The sequence below is a fragment of the Eptesicus fuscus genome, chromosome 9 (genome assembly GCF_027574615.1).
Source record: "Eptesicus fuscus isolate TK198812 chromosome 9, DD_ASM_mEF_20220401, whole genome shotgun sequence".
NCBI classification, from domain to species: domain Eukaryota; kingdom Metazoa; phylum Chordata; class Mammalia; order Chiroptera; family Vespertilionidae; genus Eptesicus; species Eptesicus fuscus.
In genome coordinates, this window is record NC_072481.1 from 30663160 (window position 1) to 30687922 (window position 24763).

At 38.6% G+C, this 24763-nt stretch overlaps 1 protein-coding gene across 11 annotated transcripts in view; it reads right to left on the bottom strand.

Moving 5' to 3' along the window:
- The window catches only part of NFYC (nuclear transcription factor Y subunit gamma), a 68632-nt gene that overhangs the window by 15825 nt on the left and 28044 nt on the right, over positions 1-24763 (bottom strand). For 9 of the 11 annotated variants that reach the window (XM_054720473.1, XM_028160292.2, XM_054720471.1 and 6 more), the window contains 4 exons: positions 12056-12168; positions 4684-4755; positions 3229-3342; positions 128-223 (listed from right to left, as the gene is read on the bottom strand). In XM_054720473.1, the coding sequence (XP_054576448.1) occupies positions 128-223; positions 3229-3342; positions 4684-4755; positions 12056-12160 (387 nt within the window). In that variant the 5' untranslated portion in view covers positions 12161-12168. The remainder of the gene's footprint in view (positions 1-127; positions 224-3228; positions 3343-4683; positions 4756-12055; positions 12169-24763) is intronic. The other 2 variants (XM_054720476.1, XM_008151302.3) reach the window with 1 other exon arrangement.

A 24763-nucleotide genomic window follows, 5' to 3' on the forward strand; every position in this document is an offset into this window, starting at 1 on the left:
GGATCTGGTCTAGAGAAGTAGCAAAAGAAATAGCAAATGGCTTGTGCTGAGAGAGGAAAAGGAGCATTATTAGACACCCATATGCAAGGTGCTTGGCAGCAGCAGCAGCAATGCTTTCCCAGCTCACCTGACGCTTTGGAGGTTTCAGTTCATCTCTTGGAACAATATCGATGAGAAAGTCAAACTGATCAAATTTTGTAATTGCCATGGCGATATCATTCCTCTGTAACAAAGGAAAGCGAGGTGAAAAATTAGCCTGGGGAGAAACTAGTTCACCTGGCTTTATAACTTCCAGGTTACAAGTAAGAGAAGATGATGACTTCTAAGCCAAACTAAGTACCCATGGCCAAGTCTATAGCTGAAATAAGCACAGCCAAACTCTTAGAAACTTCAAATGATCAGACCTGCTGGAAAGACATCTACAAAGTCGACAAAAAAAAGCTACCTGTAGCTCCGAATATTCGAGCCTCTAACTACTACTGCCTCTGCTAGATTCTGCCCCCAGGTCCTCTCCATGACTGTTAAACAATGGTCCTCCAGCTAAAATTGTACAAATCTAGCAATCTCAGGTAGCAGGTTTCTGGTCATTATGTGGTTAGCAAGGTTAGGCAATCATTCGATTTTATAACCTTTTTAAGACTCTAAATAGTATTTTGCCTTAGTTCAGAAGCAGTTAAAATCTATTTTGAATTTCCTGGCTGAAATCCTAATTCGATAACTTTTTGCAATATTTTCTAGTTACTGATCTGTATCTTAGTTTCCAAAATTTTTATTTTGGAATTCAAAATTGCAATATTAATTAAACCCATGGTTTAAATCTTGTTTAATGTGATATAAATATTGGAAGTCTGAAGTTACTAAAACAGAGGCTCAGGTGGGCTGAGGACACAGGAGTCGGTTGACTAATAATTCTTAAACCAAGGCCTGCTTTGAAGGGGTTCTTTCTAAGAGTAACACTTCCTTTCTTTAAATTATAAAATTAAAGATTTCTTCTTCTTCTTCTTCTTCTTTTTTTTTTTTTTTTACTAAAAGTCAACATACTAACAGTGTAAGAAAATTTTAAAGAAAAAAAAAGGGGGGAAAGAGTGAACTAGTGAATGATATGCATGTATTTAGGGGAAAGTAAACTTTGAAATTCATTTAAAAATAGATGATGATTTGATGGATAGAAAGAGAGATATGGGGATAAAATAAGTAAACTTTTAATGGCAGGATCCAAGTGGTGAGTATACAGGTGTTCACTATAAACTTTATGTGTGAATTCTTTCATAATAAAATGTTGGGGTGAAGGAAAAGTCAACCTTCTAACCAAAATCCTTAGCAACCTCTTCATATCACATCTTAAGAAAAGGTGACTCATCAGACAAAACAAGAGGGGATGGAAATTTTCTGTTTTTTCCTTCCCTTGTCTCTGTGATGGCCCAAAGCCACTGAAATGCAAAACTTCAGTCCTCCATTCTTGCCAACCATCAGCTTGATAATAAACCCATCCTACTGAAGCAGGGCACATTTTAAAGCTGCCAGGACTCATTTACGATTAGCAGGATATAGTATCACATTCTTGATGATGTCACCTACTCAAAGCTATCTAAACGGCTCATCTAAGCATGAAATGAGAGGAGGGGTGAAAGAGAAAGAAATAATAACCACCTTCAAACAAACACTAATGTGTTCTACAGTATTTTGAAAACATAGATATACTTTAAATCAGTCTTTTTAACATTGTAATTTTTAAGTGCTAATATTTTACTGAATTATTCATATTCAGTAAGATACATAAATCTTAAGTACACAGCTGGATGAATTTTAATAAATATACACACCCAGGTAGCTATCACCTAGATAAGAATATAAAGTTCCCTTCCATCACTTTCCAGCCAATTACTATGCCCTCCCTACCCCCAACCCCCAATCTGAAGTAACCACAACTTTTATTTCTATCACTATGGACAGTACATGGCACCATGTGCTATGTAATTTTTTTCTCTGCTTTCTTTTACTTAACATAATATTTTTGTGATTCATCCATGTTGGATGAATCCATCCATGGATCAAGTTTGTTTCTTTTATTGTTGAACAGTAATTCATTTCAAGAATATATCAATTTTTTAATATATTCCTATCTTGATTTTAGTCATTTAGTGGCTATAAACTAGCATCTCACTGTGGTTTTACTTTGGATTTCCCAGATGACAAATTATGTTATGCACCTTTTCATATGCTTACTGGTCATTTGGAATCTTCTTTTTGGAAGGGCCCATTCAAATGTTTTGACCATTTTATTTTATTTTTTCTTAACTGATCTTGAAGGTAACTTCAATTGGCTCTTTAGATCTACAGACTTCCTTCAAGGCAGCCATAAAATAAGTTCTCAATGTCTAGCTGCACTAGAATGTAGGCTCCTCTGGGGTGAAGACTGTTGTCTGTTTTGTGTATCCAGAGCCTAGAACAGTGCTCGGCACATTGTGGGTGTTTAATAAATAGTTGTAGAATAAATAGATAGATAAATAGATAGATAGATAGATAGATAAATAAATAAATAATAAATAAATAAATAAATGCTTTTTGCAACTTTTGAGGTAAGAGGAAGATGAGGAGAAGACATAATTTGCACTCTTGGCTTTGTTGTTAAAATACTGTCATTCTCTTATATTTGTCACATCCTTACTCTATGTCTGAGAAATGTTTCTTCCAAGAGGTAGGCCCTGGCAATTGAGGGGAGAGCCTTTAGAGCCAATGACCAAGAGGTCTTCATACAATATGAATGTTGGTTTGCTGGATTAAAACAAAAAGAGAACAAAAAAAGAAGGGGAAAAGGATTCCCAGGAAAGCAGTCGTGGAAAAAAAGGCTAACGAGGTCAGTAAAACTGATTCTTCCCGGGACTGTCCATTCTTGGGAGTCTCTCAAGGCTTCCAACCAGAAGTTGTTTACATCTGGAAATAGATAAATATAAGTTTAGCTTCCCTCTGTTTATAGTGAGGACTCACCAAGTGAAGAGTTCAGTCACTGAGTTGTGAAAACCATGGGAGAGCTGGAAATTAAAATTCTTGGTGGGGAAATACTATCATGGCTATAAGGTATGCCTGCCTCCCAACAGTAGAAGAAGATACCAATTACACTCAGCTTGACAGAGACCTAAGGAAAAATAATCTTTGGTCTAAGCTATGCAAGAGAAGCAGGCAGCTAGCTACTTGCCCAGTTTTCCCAACGTAGGTCTATAATATTACCTGTAGAGTCCGACGCTTGTTATCCTCTGTGTGGATCCAGGCTCGAAGAGTCAACTCTGTGATAAAAATCTGGGCTGCCTTGGCAAAAAGCACAGGGGCTTCTGCACTGATCATCTGTAACAGATGTAGGTCTGTCAATCACCAGTCATTCAAACCAGTTAATTTGCCCCTTATCTCATGTCCTGCCACTGGACTACAGGGCAAGTGTTGGAAAATGAGAATGTGGTAGCCTCAAGAGATCCCAAGGTAAAATAAACCCACAAGTAGGAACAAAGCAGGTAGAAGAGAAGAGGAAAAAAGAACACTTATCTAGCACCTACCATGCACTTTCTTACTCTCATAACAGCCTTGTAGAGAAGCTAGTTTTAAGAGAGGTGAAGTAACTTGCCCAGGGTCATAAAGTCAGTAAGTGATATAATCCAAGGAGAGACAATGTGGGGAAATAATGAGTCTGAGAGCCAATGGATTTAGGCAAAATCTCAAGCTTCCCATCCTTTTAGGCTTCATTTTTCACATACTGAAAAAGAGGATAACTTTCCAGTACTATTGTGGGAATAAAATGAGAAGATATATGTACAAGCACCCAGCACAGGGCCTGAAACACAGTAAGTACTCAAGTAATATAAGTTCTTGGTCAAACAAGGCTCTGGATCCTTGGTGAGGTGGTCTGTATAGGATACAGGCATTGGACGAGCTATGAAGTTAAGGAAGCAGATGAGTATTGGGATCTTGGTTCTCCTACACTAGGCAAGTCAATTTTCATTTTTATTTTTTTGTGTGTGTCTATCTCCATATCTAGAAAATTAAACTACTAATTCTTATCCTACCAAATCTCACAGGGTTACTATGAGTAGGAACTGAGCTAACAGAAGGGAAAATTGCTGTGAACTGTTAGCTTCCTATACAAATACAAGAGATTATTCATTTTGAGTGGTAAGGAGGGAACTGCTCTTTTTCTGAGAGAGTTGTAGTGGGTGGCAGACTCCTAAGAATACCTAAGTAATGGCCTCCTCCAAGTAAACCCTCTCACAAGTATTATTCGTATAAAACAACTCACAGATGCAATACTCACAGATACACTAGCATTATCAAACATTTCCTAGAGTTCAGATCAACAAATTAGAGACTGTAATAAGATGCTAAGAAGATGGCACTGTCCTGATGATTTGATGTTACATGTTTACACTACATGCTAAAAAAAACTGGGTGTTCCAAAAAGCACTCAGCATTTTTTCAACATCTAGAAAACAGGACACCCCTAATTTTCAGAGAAGCATCATATAATAATTAAAATTGTTCAATTTCAGCTCACTTAACAATTTTACGAGGAACTAAATAAAAAAGCAACAGGCAATATTTTCATTTTTATTTAATTAAATTTGAGCTCTAGAGAAATGAGCAATAATCCACCCATCATTTTAGCTTCAATATAAATAAAAATGAACATAAATTCACCTTCACATCTTCATCCAGTTTCATAATCTTCTTAATACGAGCCAGTGGCAGTTCCTGTACTCGGAAATCTTTCTAAAATGAGTAACAAAAGGTGCATAAATGGTGGGGACAATCAATAGGGCAAGACAGGCATTAGGAAGCACACTGATTGGCTTAGTTCCTCCTTTTAGAAAACATGGCAGGAGAGGAGGTACAGATAAAATGAAAAAAAAAAAAAATACAAGCTCCTAGCAAAATTCTTAACCCATGTAGAGCTTGAAACAATTAAAGGGTTTCAGGATAAACTTATGATGGCTTTTAGCAGATTCAAATGTGATTTCTGCCTCAGGAGCAAAAATTCATTCCTCTAAGTTGCCAGTTCTTTCTTCTACTTGGGGATTGCAAGTGCCAGCATCACCTGACCACAGTGACCCACAGTTCTCTTCTGACCTTTGCTCTGACATCAGAAATTGGGGGGAGCTCCCTTCCCATCAAAGCAGCAAAGGGCTTGTTTCCAAAATTAGCTGGAGGGGGTGGGGGTGAGTTAGAAGATTATGGAAGAAGGGTGAGGATAAATTTATCAGCTGGCTTTTTAGAATAGCCCTTAGCCCTGGCACTTTTTTTCTTAAAAAACAAGACAAGGCCGGGGGGGGGGGGGGGGGGGGGGGGGGGAGAGAACCATATCAACTTTACTGTGGATAGGATTTAGGAAAGGGCTTTTTGATCAACACACTACTCAATTATTTGTGATTAAGCCCTTTTTTGTTTTATTTTGATACTACTGGTATTTCAAAGCATGCTCAATGATGAATGCGATTCTAGAATTAAAAATCAATTCTGGGTTTCAGAGCTGCAATGAAGAAAAAGGTGCAAAGGCAGAGATTAGCTAAAATCAGCAAAATCCCTGCTGAGACTAGGTGTCAAATGATTGATTCTATAAGTGTTCTGAAATGTGACTCACACCAAATCCAATATGTTCACATGGGACTTTGCATCATCACATTATAGAAAGAGCAGCTACTATTTGAGATTTGGTATAATAAACAAAAAAAAGTAAACTTTCTTTTCCAAGACCAACAGCAAACCTCAACTCTATGTTAAAGAAAGGAGTACTTGTGAAAAACATAAACAGCCTTCCCAGAACCCATTTTATAATTACAGAAGGAAAGAACAACTATTAGGGTAAAATGCACACCAAGACATCTAATTTCCCCACACAAACTCAACAAGCTGCTTGGCTACTGGTTACCACTCACCTCTACAAACTTCCAACACCAATTTTTCATCTTTTCATTTTCCAAAGTAGGTGTCAATATTTTCCATGAAGCCTCTACTAAAACTAACCCTGGAGTGGCAGAGGTTTAGAACTCCAGTTTATTAAATTTTTACCAAAAGGAGAGAGCAGGACACATTCTTTCTATTCTTATTTTTTTTCTCCTCTTTCATTTACTCATTCATGTAACTCAACTAATATGATACGTGCTACTATGTGGAAGATGCAAATCTATTCTTACCTTTGAACAGCTTATAGTTTGTTAGAGACGGTCACATAAAAACATTATAACGCTGTATATTATATTAGAATGGGGGTGTAAAATCCCACAGAAACAAAGAATACCAGCTGGAAATGGGGGGTTGGAGTGAGCAAGAAGAGTTGGCAAATGTTCCACAGAGAGGCTGACAACTGAATTGTGTAGAAGGGATGCTACAAATTTGCTTGTTGGAAAAACAGAGAATTCATATTCAGACAGAGAAAGCAGCATGCGCAGAAGCACAGAGACACACAAAACAGGGCCTATTTAAGTTTTAGATATATGACCTTAGTACAGAGGGCAGCAACACGAAAGAGAATGCTGGATTGAGGCCAGACCCTAAAGGGATTTAAAAAACAAAACATTTTCCACAGAAATCAATCACTCGTCTTCCTTCATGTGTGGCATATCACAGAATATGATGATGCTAAACAGAAATCCCAAAGACAATGGGTATGATAATTCCTTTGAAAGGCCTCCCAGGATGACATACACGACACAAGATTAAGACCGTAAGATTCAGCACTCTTGCAAGTGCACTCTTATTTGACTTGGTTAGTGAACATAATTTCCACAAGTTTGTTCCAAGATTACTTAATCAAAGCCCAAAACTGATAAAAAAAAAAAAAAGACCTTCTTCCCCAACTTGAAAGAAAATACCACTTTCAGAATTTCTATAAGACTAATCTTTAATCAAAAGCAAGAAGAAAGGATCAAAGATAAAGAGATTATATAATTCCCACCTTGGGGAAATATAAAGTGAGGCAGAAATTTACAAAAAGCTCTGCTCTAAGCCCACCCCAACCTTTTCTTTTGCAAAAAACTTTCTCGTAATCCCCAAACCTTGAGCTCTAAGGGGACAGTGTGTGAAAAGTGGATCTTCAGATATATGTGTGTGTGTGCCCCAGCTGTTTTGGCTCAGTAGACAGAGCATCAGCCTGTGGACTGAAGGGTCTTGGGTTCGATTCTGGTCAAGGGCCCGCGTTGCCAGCTCAATCCCCGGTAGGGGGGCGTGCAGGAGGCAGCCGATCAATGATTCTCATCATTGATGTTTCTATCTCTCTTTCCCTCTCCCTTCTTCTCTGAAATCAATAAAAAAAATATTTGGGAAAAAAAAGATATATGTGTGGGTATGGTTCATTATTACTGACAATAGCCCAGTTTCCTATAATCTCATCCTAGCTTTCGAGTCACATGTAAGAGTTTACAATAACCTTATTGGAGAGGGGAGCCCTTAATTATCAGTAGACTGATGTCCACTAAATTGGCTTTCAATTCAATGTTCCCTCATCATTGGCAACCATGCAACTCATGTGCTAATTTCTCCTGATGCTGATCCAAGTGAAAGACAACAGAGACAGACTGACTCTACTCTTGGTAGTGTTATCAGCAAGTGGAAAAGCAGATTCTCTCTCAGAACATTTCTGTACTCTTGATCACAACAAAAGAACTCCATTAAAAATACTGCCATCTGAAACTGCTGAGTTTCAAGAAGTCTGAATTCATTCAATGAGAGTTCAGAGCCAAAGAGAAGCCAATGGGTCTCAGGCAGCACTAAAGAACATCCAGAGTTTCAAATAATGAGAAATCTTTTCCAGGCCTATCCAGCCAGATACTCCAGCAAGATAGGATTGACTCCTCTCAAAAGCAATGATTTTCAATGTTGGCTGCATGTTAGAATCACCTGGAGAGCTTTTGAAAAACAAGATGCCTGGGTTCTGTCCCAGACTAACTGAATCCAGAATTTCTGGCATCACGAGTTTTGAAAACTCCCCTGGTGATTGGGATCCATAGTGTTAAGGACCACTGCTGCTTTTAAAGTCTTACTACTCAAAGTCAGCAATGACTTCGCCTGGGAACTCAGAAGAAATGCAGAATCTCCGGCTCTACTCCAAACCTACTATATCAAAATCTATTTTTTTAACAAGATCCTCATGAAGTTTGAGAAACACTGCTCTACAAGAAGGGCTCAAACAACACAGGACCTGTTTTGTAATAATCCACAAACCTTCATACCTCCAAGTTTTTCTTTAAATGGTTATCTGATTTGACTATAATGTTAAAAATATCACTGTCCAATCTGGAGGCACTGAAGAATGAAAAGATGTAACTAGTAAATAAAAGAAAGTGACCTCGGCACTACATTACAGCTAATTGGAGGCTGAATCGTACTGAGTAAGTTAGGGGAGGATTATATTTTTCTTTTTCAAGATTCAGCGTTGTTGCCTCCCCATCTATCCCCCAAAAGACAAAGTTAGCTTTCTCTTGCCCACTTTCAAAGAGGTCTAGAGCCGTGGTCGGCAAACTGCGGCTCACGAGCCACATGCGGCTCTTTGGCCCCTTGAGTGTGGCTCTTCCACAAAATACCACGGCCTGGGCGAGTCTATTTTGAAGAAGTGGTGTTAGAAGAAGTTTAAGTTTAAAAAATTTGGCTCTCAAAAGAAATTTCAATCGTTGTACTGTTGATATTTGGCTCTGTTTACTAATGAGTTTGCCGACCACTCGTCTAGAGGAATAAAATCCCATGCCAAAAAGTCTGTCAATTATTGTTTCCAGAGCTCTGTTGAGCAGGAAGATGGTATTTTACACAATCATTCTGGTGTACAAACATTTTGGTATGATTTTTGACCAACTTCAGTTCCAGCTGAACACTACCTGGATTTATGCACAATTACGGAGTGAAAAGAGCATGAGGCCACACTGAAAGGAAAGATAAACTGCTTTTGCAGAATTCAGACCAAATTGACTGGAGCTAGTATTTCCAATATATCAGGTAATATATATCACCTAGCAAATTTCAATTCGTTGTTTTAGAATAATCTTTGTCCCAGTTTTAGAGACCACAACAACTTGTGAATATTCTCATACATTTTATTTATGTTTGGATAGTCTGAACATATGGATATTTTAAAAATCTGTTAGACATGTTGAGATGTCAACCTAAAAGGCTCTGACTTATCTGAGGAAGTCTGGTTATAAGTGCTAGTGAGTTCTGGATAGGCACAGACTAAATGCTAAAATATCTGACAACGTTACACAGGCAGAGATGCAGTCAGAGAAGCAGATGCCTTCATGTACCATAGGGAGAGGCAGATGAATGGATAAATAAAATGTAGCGAATACACATATATATGGAATATTATTTAGACTAAAGAAGGAAAGAAATCCAGTTACATGCAGAACATGGATGAATCTTGAGAACATTATGCTAAGTGAAATAAGCCAATCACAAAGAGACAAATATTGTATGATCCCACGTATATGAGGCATTTAAGACTGATGAAATTCATAGAAACAGAAAGTAGAATGGTGGTTACCAGGGGCTGGGGAGAGTAGGAAAGGGTAGGTGTTTAATGGGTATAGAGTTTCAGTTCTGCAAGATGAAAAAGTCCTGGAGAGATGATCCACAACAATGTGAATATATATTGAACACTACTGAACTGTACATTTTTAAAAGGTTAAGATGGTAAATTTTGTTCTATTTTTTACCACAATTTAAAAAAAATCAAAACCCAACAAAATACAGAAAAGGTAAGTGCTGAGCTTGAGCCTCCAGAGTTTCTCTGGCCACCTGCCTGATTTTGGATTTCTGGTTCTGTGCTCAGCTGGAACGTAGACTTGCTATACTGGCCTAATACCACCACACTCTAGAAGGGCACTAGTTTTATACCAGGCGGACCCCAGCACTAAAACCTGATAAGCTTAACCATGAGATTATCCCCTTAAAATATGAACAATAGACCCCAGTAATAATTTTATAATTTTATTTTTCCTCCCTTCTCTTTTATATCTAAGACAGTTTTGATAAAAGCATCACCTTTAGACTGCAGAAGAGAAAGAGTGACTTTTCTGTGAAAAACCACATGTGAACATAGGTCACTCTGAGAAAGGCCAAGCCAAGTTCATCTTCTGAAAAATCTACCATATAAACAAACATGACCCACAGGTACATCCAGAATATGAATTAGTTTTTTATTTTATTCATTATTTATTTTATTCATTCATTACTTGTTTATAGTCTGTCTCTCCCACCAGAATATATGTTTTGTGAGTGTAGTGATCTTGTCTGTATGGTTCACTACTGGATCCACAGTATCTAACATAGTCACAGTAGGTGTATAATGAGTATTTGCATAGTCACAGTAGGTGCATAATGAGTAGGTGCATAATGAGTGAACAAATGAACTGACCTTATATGTCAGAGGTTAAAAGCTAATAATTCTAAGAAATTGCAACATTAGTTCTACATTAGTAAGGAATCCAGTGTCTGCTCTACCAAGATGCTAATACCTTCAAGGTAGGAATGATACATCTAACTGAAATGACACCAAATGGAACATTCTTCATTAAGGAGATGACACTATACTCTGAAAATATTCCAATTATAACCTGTCTCACCTCCTGCTACCACTGTTAAAATCCTACCCCACCCACTACTACCAACATAGTAACCTCCAGCCACTCTGAACTTCTTGCTGTTCCTCTAAACATAAGGCCCTCCCCTCTAGGCCTCCATGCCTTTACGAATGCTGGTTGTCTCTACTGAGGATATACTCTCTCACCTTTTCCATCTAGTGAATGCTTACTAATATTTTAAGACTCAACAAAATGTCCCTTTTAATTAAAGCTTCCCTAACTCAACCAGGGAGAAACAAGCACTGTGTCCTCTGTGCTACCATAGCACTTTCTCACTGCTTCAGACTTATCACTGTGCCTGACTCATTATTTAATAGATATTTATTGAATAAACTAGAGGCCCGGTGCACGACATTTGTGCACTGGAGGGTGAGGGGGGTCCCTCAGCCTGGCCTGCGCCCTCTACCAGTCCGGGAGCCCTTGGGGGATATCCATATCCCTCTCGTAGTCCAGGACCCCTCGCTCCTTACTGCCCGCCTGCTCACTGCTCCTTAGCTCAGTTCGCTGCTCCTTAGCGCTGATGGGGAGGCGGGAGAGGCTCCCGCCACCACCGCTGCGCTCGTCAGCCCTGAGCCCGGCTCCTGTGGGAGCACATTGACCACCAGGGGGCAGCTCCTGCGTTGAGTGTCTGTCCCCTGGTGGTCAGTATACATTACAGCAACCGGTCATCCCACTGTTTGGTCGATTTGCATATTAGGCTTTTATTATATAGGATGATTCTAGTTATAATTACTAGATTATAAGCTCCCCAAGGGCCAGAGTTATATTTGATTAGTTTAAGTCAGCAGTTCTCAACAGGGGATGATTTTAGCCCCCAAGAGACATTTGCCAATGTCTGGAGACATTTTTGGTTGGTACAACAGCCAGAACATGGAGAGCGTGCTACGGGCATCTGCGGAGTAGAGGCCAAGGATTCTGCTAAACATCCTGCAATGCACAGGACAGCTCTCAGAATAAAGAATTATTCAGCCCCCAAATGTCAATAATGTTGCTGCTGAAAAACCCTAATCTAAGTGTATCTTTTAAAACTTGGAAAGAGTGACTGCTTTAGAATAAATCTGTTTTTGAATAAATTGCCCAATAGCTTTCACCGGGTTCTAGAAATTTGTCAGGGCCACTAAATTGGGCCTAAGAAATGAACTGAAGCGACTGAAGAAAAGTGAGAGCTCTACTTTTCTACATTCTCTAAAAGATATGTCTCATATTAAACTACCTCCAACTAAAAGTGCCCACTACAAATCCACATGCCTGAGGAAAGTCACTAAAATATTAAAAAATCCTTGTAGTTACTTCACTTAAGGTCAATTATATTTTCATTGCCCTACCCAGACATCAGGAATAAATTATGCCTTTGTAAATGTGCTTGAGATTACACATGTTTTAGTCTATGTTTGGTTATTCATCTCATAACTCTTTAGACTCTTTAAAAGTTTCTCCTTTCTTACCACTGTTAAATTCCGGATTTCTTCCATGACACGAGGCCAGAAGGACTGTAGACTTTGCTGGGCATCACTGCTGCTGGTACCACCAAATCCTCCTTCTGTGGACATTTTGACAACTGAAAACAAATACATACATGAGACACATTAAAAATAATAATAAAGTCAGACTTTCTGTCCAGGTTATTTATATCTTTCCTTGTGGATGTTTACACTACTTCATTTAACTTTTCTTTTTCTAAATATATTTCTATTGATTTCAGGGAGGAAGGGAGAGGGAGAGACAGAAACATCAATGATGAGAATCACGGATTAGCTGTCTCCTGCATGCCCCACATTGGGGATGGTGCCCGCAACCTGGGCATGTGCCCTGACTGGGAATCGAACCGTGACCTCCTGTTTCCTAGGTCAATGCTCAATCACTGAGCCACACAGGCTGGACTCATTTAACTTTGCAACAATGGGGAATTAAATTTAGAATAGAAAGAAGAGGGTCAGAACCTACATTCAGTCAACTGCTTTATGAAGGGTTCGAAAGAAGATCAGTTAGGATCCCCCACTTCAGCTATAACTATAGATAATATTGTAATGTCTTAAAAGATTCCAGAGGGAAAGTAAAAAACTCCAGATGTCTTAAATGCTTACCTAGCAAATACTTAAATGCAAAAAAACAGTTTATCAAACACAAAGAACTAGAAACTTAGGGATGTCCTAAGAATTTATATTCTGGGAAATTATTTGAAAAGGTTTAACAATGCCAGTGACAGGATGCTGGTAGAAAGCTATGTAAGTCATTAAGAACTAATTCTGAAGGGCGGAAAGAAGAGCACCAAACATGTTACTTTCCAGGCTCCATGTGGATACATGCTGGGCAGATCATTCCATCAGCAGAGTGGAATGAAGGCTGCTAAATCTAGGTTTAGTCTGTGAGGATGTCTGATTCTTCAAATGTCTGAAATGTTCTAGAGGTCTCTGATTTTTTTTTTCCCCTTCTACAACAGTGGTTCTCAACCTTCCTAATGCCGCGACCCTTTAATACAGTTCATGTTGTGGTGACCCCCAACCATAAAATTATTTTCACTGCTACTTTATAACTGTAATTTTGCTAGTTAATGAATCGTAATGTAATTATCTGTGTTTTCCGTGGTCTTAGGCGACCCTGCTAGCAGTTCTCAACCTGTGGGTAGCGACCCACAGGTTGAGAGGCACTGCTGTAGAGCCTAAGACCACGGAAAACACAGATATTTACATTACGATTCATTAATAACAGTAGCAAAATTACAGTTATGAAGTAGCAACGAAAATAATTTTATGGTTGGGGGTCACCACATGAGGAACTGTATTAAAGGGTCGCAGCATTAGGAAGGTTGAGAACCACTGATCTAAAGGAAATGATAAAAGGAAAGAAATGAAGGAAAACAAGAGTACAATCTTCAAAGCAGATTTCACTCTGATGTAATGACATTAGTGGGTGATGATGTAATGGGAAATGGTTTGGAGCCAATTTCTAGTGCTAGAGGCCTACATAAGAAGCTCTATAGACCAACAAGAACTCTAAGTACTAGGAAGCAATATGATCTTGGAGTTTCTGGAGGGAATTAAGTAAAGAGTGTTGAATCATAGTTGGAAATGACTAGATAAAATCCTGAGTCTTAAATAACCAACTAAGGTCCTTAACTCAGCTTCCATTACATTTTCACTTATCACCATATGCGAATAACCTATACACTACTCTCTTAGGTCAGTGGTTGGCAAACCGCGGCTCGCAAGCCACATGCGGTTCTTTGGCCCCTTGAGTGTGGCTCTTCCACAAAATACCACTTGCGGGCGCGCACGTACAGTGTGATTGAAACTTTGTGGCCCATGCGCAGAAGTCGGTTTTCGGCCTGGGTGTCTATTTTGAAGAAGTGGTTCTAACGCCGAGCCACACTCAAGGGGTCAAAGAGCTACATGTGGCTCGCGAGCCGCGGTTTGCCGACCACTGTCTTAGGTGTACTGAGAACAAAGAAATCAAGATAATGTAGAGAAGTTTAATTATTTATTGTTATTAATAGAGTCTTACGAGATACTCATGACAATGAAGAAAGTGAGACTCACTAACCTTTTAAAATGGGGCAAATAAAAAAATCTTTCTGGAAATGAAAATAATTCCTTAAAATTTTAAAAGAAGAATCTAACCTTTTATTGTATGGATCTATGGGCAGGCCTGATCTTAGCAAAATCTGCCATGCAAACTACTACAGTCATAATTGCCAGTGTGATATATTGTATTCTTGCTAATGATGAATGGGTTTAGTTGGAGTGTACAGGTCTGTGAGATTTAGAAAATCGGTGACAACTTTTGGTTGTCCTCTGATCTCTCCCAACAATCATTACAAAGGTGAACAATTTAAGAAACACTTTTAAAACCACCTGTGCACAGTCTGATATTAAATTCCGCATTACCCCTACTAAGGATGTCTTGGCGCAATCAATTCCCAAACATATGGGCAGTCAATAGATCGTGAATGTCCTCCTTGGCTGGCTCAGAGCCTCACGCTGTTGAAGTGGAGATTAGGTACAAAATAGAAGTTAAATATTTCTGAAACTCAAAAATGAATTATAGGTTACGTTTTTAACTTGAGAAGCCCATCTGAATTAGATAATCACAAAGGGATAATAGCACAAAATACATCAATAAAACTGTCCTTTATATTTTAGTGTATCATAGAAGGTTAGGACTGAAAAAGACATTAAGAGCCACCCAGGCCCACCCCTCTAAAAGATGCTCACAGCTCTACTTCAACCTTTGCCCAGCCTACTCAATCCCACCCTAAGTAGTCATTTAGTTTAAATATGAGCTTATCCCTCTCCAGTTCTGGGAAATTGGCTTACTGGTAAGGCATTCTGTTCAGCTTTGGACAGTTCTATACATTAAGTTGAATTTGCAAAGTTCCAATTGAGCTTTGGATTTAGAATTACAGCTTTTATGATTTTTTTATCCAGGAATCTCTTTTGATAAATTCCTGACTTTAAAGATACTCTCCTCATTAGAAACAGAAGATCCTATCCTGAAGAAAAAGACAAAAAAGTTTGGAGCATATTTTCTAGCATCTTTGCACAGAAATGATTAGTAGTTACTTCTTTTAATACCTATTGGAAGAACATAAATTGTTACTGTAAATTCCTAGAAAAAGTGAGTACTTTGATTCCAAAGGCTTTCCTTAAAGCAGGTCCAGTCTTTACATGGGGCTTTAAATAACAGACCAAATCTCAAGCAACAGATTTTATGAAAACAAATTGAGGTTCTTAATATTTTCTGACCAAGGTACAACTTAACATTAAAATAACAAAACCTAATCATAAACACAAACAACTTTTGTTCACCAAGCATCCCAAAAAGTTAAAAAATATAAAGCAGGCTTAATCTTATCATTTATCTTTATAATTAATACATCAATTGCAACAAAACTGATTTTGTTGCAATTAAGGTATTTATAACATCTACAGCCAATGGAAAATATGCTAGGTTCATCTTCTGGGATGATGAGAAAAAGTATGTATTTTAAAGTAAGAAAGAGATTTATATTCCATGACCCTTTTTATTCCATTTTTAAACTGCTATCTCTATTATGGGATAAAACTACTTATATATAGATGACAAGGACAAAACTGCCCTAAGACCAAGCCACATTATCTTAGATCACGCTGATGAAAAAAAAAAAAAAGCAGTATAGAATTTCCCAGATTTAATTCATTATTGATTGTAAATTTATCATTGTAGACCTATCATTCATGTTCATTAATTACTTTATAAGTACTTGAATAAGACTCCCTGACTATTTAGTAAAGACTTAAGGATCAGATGAAATACTGAATGGTTGTTGCTAGATGTAATCTCAACTCTCAATATCTATTATTTGTTTTTAAAAACTTTAAATTTATTTAAAGTCCTTTATAATATGCCTAAACCCACAAAAACAGTTTGCTTTCCAAAGCTAGAAAGGGAAGAATCAGAGTCCATCATGCAAAACCTATTGCTCCAATGTTCAACTCAATTGCCATCTCTCCACAAGGCTTCTCTAAATACCCCCTCTGGAAGTGATTACTCCTTCTTATGAACCTAAAGCCCTTGATCAGTAATATCCTTCTGCCCTCACCACATTACCTTGTATGATCATTATTTATGTGTATGTTTTATCATTTCCTTTTCTGGTTTACAAGCTCCTTGTGGCTAGGACCTGATTCATTTTTGGATTCCTCACAGCATCTAGCATGCAGTCTGTTAAGTAATTATCCCGAATAAAAGGGCAAGAGAGTTGCTGGGTATGGCCTTTCGAGAAAGAGGCCTCTTGGAAAGCTTGGCCCTGAAACAGACTTACTGGGAGTGTTTGAACAACCAAAGGAAGTGGTTATACAAAATAAACAAGGTTCCTGATAGGCCTTTAAAGTAAGGATTATAATCAGAAATCCCATGATTGGAAGGAGACGGATCCATACACCCCGCCCCCCCCCCCACACACACACACCTGGTCGGTCAGTCCTGAACATTGCAAGACACACACACACACATTACACACCTGGTCTGTGGGTCCTGAACATTGCAAAACACACACACACACACACACACACACACACACACACACACACACACACACGGTCGGTCCTGAACTTTGTAAGGAAGACTGGAAGGCAGAAAACATGGCTGCCTACAAATCCCAAATATAAATCTTTTGAAAGTCAGAACCTCCTCAGAAAGGAGACCAGGATATAGGGTGGTGAAGGCCTGGGGTGGGGGACAGGGATGGGCTGGAGGGGATCAATGAGAGCAAAAAGGGAACATATGTAATACTTTCAACAATAAAGAATTATTTAAAAAAAAAAGAAAGGAGACAAGGATAGATTTATGATAACAGGTAAATAGGAGAAGGAGGGCAAATACCTCTTTTGGCCACCCCATTACCAGGACGATAAGGAGAAAACCATGGAGGAAATGAGATGATTCAATCAGATCACTCAGTGGTGGCCAATCTAGCTGTCATTTGAATATCCAGTTACTGTTCATCATTCTTGAAAAAAGAAAGAGACCTACGCAGTTTTCAAAATATCCCAGAAGTAGAGTGCTCCTCCCCCCCACCTCTTTCTTTCTTTCTTTCTTTCTTTCTTTCTTTCTTTCTTTCTTTCTTTCTTTCTTTCTTTCTTTCTTTCTTTCTTTCTTTTTATTTCTATCTCAGAGAGGAACGGACAGGGAAAGAGAGATAGAAAGAAACATCAATGATGAGAGAGAAACATCGACAGCTGCCTCCTGCTCGCCCCACACTGGGGACTGAGCCCACAACCCGGGCACGTGCCCTTGACCGGAATGAAACCCAGGATCCTTCAATTCACAGGCCGACGCTCCATCCACTGAGCCAAACCAGCCAGGCCGAGTGCTCCTCTTTTAAGATTCTCTTAGAAATCTTTCAAACTTTTGCTTTTGACCATGCTTGCCAAATCCTCCCTTAGTGATATGTGTGGACATGGAAAGGATGTATCAAAATGATCATCCTCATAAAATATAAACAAATACAAGGTTTTAGTGCAATACTCCCTAATTTCTAAAACTATATCTTTAGATTTTAGCTCTCCTATATCTTAGCATGTACTCTAATCTCTCTATAAAAGTCCTTTATAATATGCCTAAACCCACAATATAGCTCTTTGAACTAAAACCAAATTAAATGTTTTTGGGGTGATAATACTTTAAAACCCTAATATCACAACTACTCAAGAAAAAAAAAGACCACAGAAAGCTCTCCTAAAATAAATTCAATGCTGCTTCTATTGAAATATAAGAGCTGACTCATCCCAGTCAAGTTTTACCTAAAAAATAATAATGCTCTCATTGTCAAGCATAAGCAATATCTCTTAGCCCTGTTCTGAATGAAAAACAAATCTAAACATTGTTACCATCTTTCTCCTTAATGCCCCCCCCCACCCCCATCCAACTTGCAGCTTTTAGGCTGCTATGAGTGTCCTCAGTTATTCCTGTGTCTTCAACTTAACATATTCCAACAAGTATCTCCCTATGTTCAAAGCACGTATCTTCTTCACTCCCTTTTTGACTTGCATTTTAATAATGTTTTCCTCTGTCATGAGATGACAAGATTTTTATTTCAAAGCCCAGTCGGCAGTATCACATGCATTTTATGTTCCAGTGCTGCTTCAGGTAGTTATCTAAGTTAGTTTCAGGTTTCTTTATTTGAATTAGCTAAACCCGTGGTCAGCAAAATGCGGCTCGCGAGCCACATGCGGCTCTTTGGCCCCTTGAGTGTGGCTCTTCCACAAAATACCATGGCCTGGGCGAGTCTATTTTGAAGAAGTGGCATTAGAAGAAATTTAAGTTTAAAAAATTTGGCTCTCAAAAGAAATTTCAATCGTTGTACTGTTGATATGTGGCTCTGTTGACTAATGAGTTTGCTGACCACTGAGCTAAATAAACTATTGGGATGTTATATTTCAAATGATGAGTGACAGTTTAAGATAAAGAAGAAATATTAATATGAGTAGCTAGATGGATAAGAAGAAAAGGGGTATGATTAAAGCTAATTTGTGCTTGTTACTTTAGATGTTCTTCCAAACTACAAAGAAAAATTAAAACTAAATTTGAGAACTAAGATTTTCAAAACAATAATTCTACTAACAGAAAATTTGGTTCTCATGTTTACACAGAAGGACATATGCCATTATCAATCATGGCTGAAAAACATTTCAAGCCTTAAGGAGGCATATCCTCTCCACAATAAAGCCAACCTCAAATTGACAATTTCAGAAAAAGAAAAATAACACTGCTCTGGAAATCACAAGACCTATGTTTGTGAAATGGCCTGCTGCCCACTACTGGTGGTCTTGGACCAGTCACTCCACTGAGCCACTCCAGGACTGAACACATAAATATGCTGATGGGTGGTCTGATATGGAAGGCCTATAAGTCACTAAATGAATAATACAAGGGAAGGCAGAATGACTAGCCAGAAAAGAGGGTTCAACAGTCTATTTAAGCTCATCTAAGGTTTCTACTTAAACAAGAAAGCACTAAGCTTAGTGCCAGAAACCTTACTACCTAAGTTCCAAACCCTTACATAAGTGGATACAGATGACACCCATTACTATAAGAATGAATAATGTAGCCTTACTAGAGACCTCTTTCCTGATTAGTGCCAAGTTTAGTGTTTGAGCGTGTCTGTCTCTAGCTCTAAGAGGCTAAGTATGAAGCTTTTCAAACCACCTACTGGAAAAAACATGCTTCCCAAAAGATTAACAGTTGGAACTGGCTGCACACTGCTCTTCCTAAAGATCTGCTCACACCAACACATTTTAAAACTAGAAGCAGAAACACTTTTCCTTCAAAAACAAAAACATGTTTCTGTTTGCTATCTACTACAATGTAATCTTTGAAACAGTGGCTAGATCATAACATCATTATAAATGAAGGCATAGGAACTGGTATAAGCACTGAAACTGATAGGAAGCCATGAACAGTACATTTTAAAACCTGTTTCTGTGGAATAGAAATGGTATTAAACACTTACTTCATATACTTTCTTCCTCATTCCTTCATCAATACTCAACTTAAACCATCCCTGCATATATGACAACAATAAAACACTATCGGTATTTTGTATGATGGGGGGAAAGACCAAATATTTTAGTGAAGTATTCTAAAGCAAAGGTCTGCAGCCTCATGTTATAAATTAAGTTTTACTGAAGACTGCCACACTTATTCATTTACATTGTCTCTGACTGCTTTCACACTATAACATTAGAGTTGAAGTGTTACAACAGAAATCTTATGATCTGCAAGCTGAAAATGTTATCTGGCCCTTTACAAAAAAGGGCCAGGTAACGTTTGGAACGCAGTTCTAAAGAATATTAAGTTTTATTTCATCGAATCCTTCCATGACAAAGGCAGTGTTATTCCCCATTTACTGATAGAGAATTGAGTGCCAGAGACTAAGAAGCTTGCCCTAAATCACACAGCTGTTATATGGCTCCCTCACCTGTTCAGCCTCTATCAGAAATAAGCTAGGCCAGACCCTCTGCCCCACAGAAATACTTGTTAATCTCTTTGACCCTCCAATCTAATAGGAATAAATAAATTCTTGCAGAAAGAATGATGAGTAACTGGTTTTTCAGGCCCTGAGCCTGAAAGAGAATTCTGACATGAGCTAGAAACAGAAATAGTGCCTGTAGCCCGGTCAAATTGTATCCTAAAACAAAGAGCCATTTTACTTACTGGATCCCATATAAGACTCAGAAACCCTGAGAACAACCTCTGTCCAGCTTCTGGAAGGATCCTGTGTTTGTGTATGCTCAGGAGAGGTGAGAAGTGTGATTCTGAAGAATGTTTCAAAGATGCCAACTTAAGAGCTTTAGAGTTTACAAACTACTTATCACATACATTACCCTCAACTGATCGTTACTCAGCTTAGTGATAAAGATATTAATATTATTCCAATTTTACAGATAAGAAAGCTGAGGGTGGGTATTTTAAGTTGCTTGCTCAAGGCACAATATAGTAAATGGTGGAGTCAAAAATGCAAAAGTTCTTAAATTCTGTTCTTGATTTAGTATAGCTGTTCATTTGCACTTTCTGCAGTTTTAAGGTTTATGTCCTTTCAAACTGTTCAGACAGATGAGCAGTCTCAGCTTTTATAACTGACATAAAATCCTTAACCCAAAGATTATTTTTACCTACCTATTCCCTGCTCCCAACATCTCTGTGGCAAGCATAAAAGAGAAGATGCTAATGGCACTGCTGTCTCCTATTATATAAGCATCTTTCTTTTATTTCTCTGTTGTCTCTTTTCACACCCTAAAACATTTTTTCTTTTCTATTTTATCCTTCCCCTTTTAATGTCTCTAGGTCAGTCAGCTGCCAACAGTTGGGGGTAGTAAAGTACAAGAGTAAATAAAGAAAATGTACTGAACCTGGAAAGTCTTATTCTCTGGCCACTAACCTGCTATCTACCTCTATGTATAAAAGGCTAATGTGCTAAGTGTCCCTCCCACTGTCTGACCTGTCACTATGATGCACACTGACCTCGCGGGGCCACGCAATTCCACCTTCAGCTGTGGGTTATGTTGTTGCTGGGGCACTGTTGGCCCTGAATCTGGTTTACTGCACACTTTTGCATTCCACACCCTGTATGACAGCAACTTTGCAGAGTGCCCTCTCGCACTCTGGGACCCCTAGGGGGATGTGGAGAGCCGGTTTTGGCCCAATCCCCACAGGCCAGGCGGAGAGACCTCACCTGCCAGAGGGACCCCGCTCACTCCAGACGCAGATGCTGGGGAAGAACCTTGGGAGTTTGGCTCCAGGGCATGTCCGGCCCCGTCTTGCCCAGTCCTGCCCCGCCAACCACCTTCTAATTAATTTCCTTTCAATGTGCACAAATCCATGCACTGGGTCACTAGTATGTTTATGATCCTGGGTAAGTCACTTAACTTCTTGGAGTCTCTGCTCACCTATAGCAGTACCTCACAGGGCAGCTGCAGCAACACAAATAGGAAAATACATTAAAAGGTTGCAAAAAGTACCAAGCATCATACACAAGCCAGATGGCATATCATCACTCTCAGAGAATTCTCAATTAAAATCCCGTGTGGTGTTAAAAGAATGTCAGGATGAGCTTGGCTGAATTAATTTGGCTGTATGGATTCTGTTGATTCACAGCCACACTGAATTCTGCTCTCTGCTTAGTGTCTTTTATCATTGATTTAAATGTTGAAAGGGAGACAGGGAGGAGGAGGGTGGGCATGAGAAAATAAAAATCCAAGCCAGCCAAATCCTAAATCTCCCATCCCCATGCATACAGCTGTCTGGAACTGAGAATGTAAAGACCACTTCAAAGAGTGCAAAGCAACTGAGATGGTTATGCTAATCTCTTACATTTGTACATGCTTTACACTTTGTAAAGTGCTTTTCTTTACATTATCTCACTTGTTTTTCACTGCAAACACAGCACAGGTACTGATATTCCCATCTGACAGATAAAGATACTTTATCCAGATAGACTGAGGACTTGCCTTGGGTCCCAGGGCAAGTATATGCCAGAGCTGGAACTAAAACCCATTATGCTCTGATTCTCAGTTCTGTGCTCTTTCACTGCATGTTCTCCCTCTTTAGAATTGTTAACTCAGTAGACGGCCAAAAACTTAAGAACCTATGGGTCTTCTCAGCCTGAAACATAACTCTACTAAGCCTTTTACCTTTAGATGTCCTGATCCTTCTCCTGGAAAATGTACTCCAAAATACCAAGATGCCAGATTCTTAGACATTTCAAAGTAGAAAACTTAAGGTTTTCAAGCTTATTAAAGGTGCAGTTGTCCACAAGGACTGGGACTTGGAGATAATCTGGTCACCAATCCAGAGTGGAGACGAAAAGTTCTGGCAGATCAAGCTCAAAGTCTACTCTCTCCAGGGGCCTAATGATGGGAAGTCAGTCACTCTATGTTTTCACAATACAATAGTTCAGAGGAATAGCCTTAGCTAGCCCCTTTATTGGAGATGGTTCCGTATCACCTCACTAAATTTATGTAGTCCTTCAAAATTATAGCTATTGCTACATTGTGAACACAGTGGAATTCCTTTGTTCTAAAGCAAGGAATATAAATCACAACTAAAAACTATTAAGTAACTGATCATTTAAGAACACCACGATTCATCTAAAAATACCAATCTCTGTGGTTCAAGGTAAGAATCCAAATCTAGAGGTGCCCAATACATACTACAAAGTGTGCATGTACAAGCTATGGAACACTATAGAACAACCAACACAACTCTAACCTCCTATCTGGCAAAAGTCCTCCAACTACCCTACCTGACCTTAATGAACTTAGGACTCATGAAAGACAATTTTCCAACACACTGGTAGTACTTATGCTTTGTTCTAAAAGAAAGGTGGCTGAGATCACCTATTTTGTTTGACAAAATCTTTAAAAATAATTCAATTTGATTCAATATTTGATCCTTTTATGATCAATTTGTTTAGTCCTATAACATAAGATTATATTTGAACTGAGAAAATTCCCCACCCCCTTTTTTAAAATGTGTGCCTTTTGGGGGAAGAGAAGCACAGGAAAAGGAGAGGTGGGAGGAGGAATTAGCCCCATAAGACAGAACAGCTTTACCTTGTTTTTCATATACAATAACAAGGTGCAGTGCAAAAAGCACAGGGCTTATCTGACTACCTTCTGCCTATTGTTTCCTCATCCCAAAATGGGGTAGTAATCCTCTGTCCTACTACCTTAGGTAAATACCAAATGAGAGAATAAACATAAAATCACTCCATTAACTATAAAGTCTATGTACTAGTAAAAGCATTACATACCATTACAACGCTTAACTACCTTAAAGGGTAACTTCTTGGGCTTTTGGTCATTTAATTACCAGGAAAGAAATAATCATGGAGTTCAGGATATAATTAACCAAGTAAGATGGCTGGAAATTTACCACTATTTTTCTAGATTGAGGGTTATTATTGCCTTTATTTTAGATTGAGGATAATTACAACACACCTAGCCTAGAAACTAAATATAGGCACCTTATAGTAAAAATTCTGCTAAATCCTACAGATGTGGCTATCCTATTCCTGGCATCTTGTGTGTGCTACTCATCACTGTTATCATGATCATGTGGCTATAAATTACTTGCTAAGCAAATGTTGCCAAATTCCTACATGTGTATTTATGGTTGGCTTCACACAGAATTCTGCTATTTGAGACTTCAAAAGCCAGCACTAGTAAGATTAAACCCAATGCAACTCAGAAATAAAATCACTCTAGTCTTTGCACTGGATGGAGATGTGTGTGTGTGTGTGTGTGTACATTTAAAGTTTAAACAAGAAAGCTTCAGGTTATACACATACACACAAATATATATATATATATATATATATATAACTAATCTCAAGAAACTGCTGCATAACATTTCAAGGAAGTATTTGTACATCTCAGAACAAATGAAGGCCGCCAGATTATAGGGCAGTAAGTATTTCTAATCTTTTCAAGGCACACACCGAAAATGTTAATATTAGCTTTTTGAATATTTAACCTATGGGCTGATACCAATGCCCTCAGTTTAACTTGTCACAAGATCATGCATGGTGTTCTAAGTAGTCTGAGGAAAATGTGGGCTTTACTAAACAGTGACACCTTTACTTGCTCATGTATGCTTAGAGAAATTACAGACTATCTCTAGTTTCAACTAAACTAATATTCAAAAAAACGACCAAGTGACTTTTTAGAGTAAATAATACTAATTCATATATAAGAGCTACATGCTCAGGTAATAAGAGTATGCAATTAAAAATCTTAGAGATTGGCCGAAACCGGTTTGGCTCAGTGGATAGAGCGTCGGCCTGCGGACTCAAGGGTCCCAGGTTCGATTCCGGTCAAGGGCATGTACCTTGGTTGCGGGCACATCCCCAGTAGGGGGTGTGCAAGAGGCAGCTGATTGATGTTTCTAACTTCTCTATCCCTCTCTCTTCCTCTCTGTAAAAAATCAATAAAATATATTTTTTAAAAAAAATCTTAGAGAACACTGACCCAGAGGACTCTGCCATGCTCATTTCTAGTTGTCTCAACTTCCAGGTCCCCCGTTTTTGTTTCCATCTCTAACATGAAGCTTTATTCTTCTGGTTCTTCTGTCCATTCTCTCCCTCGATTCTCTCCCATCATTCCCCAAATTCAGCT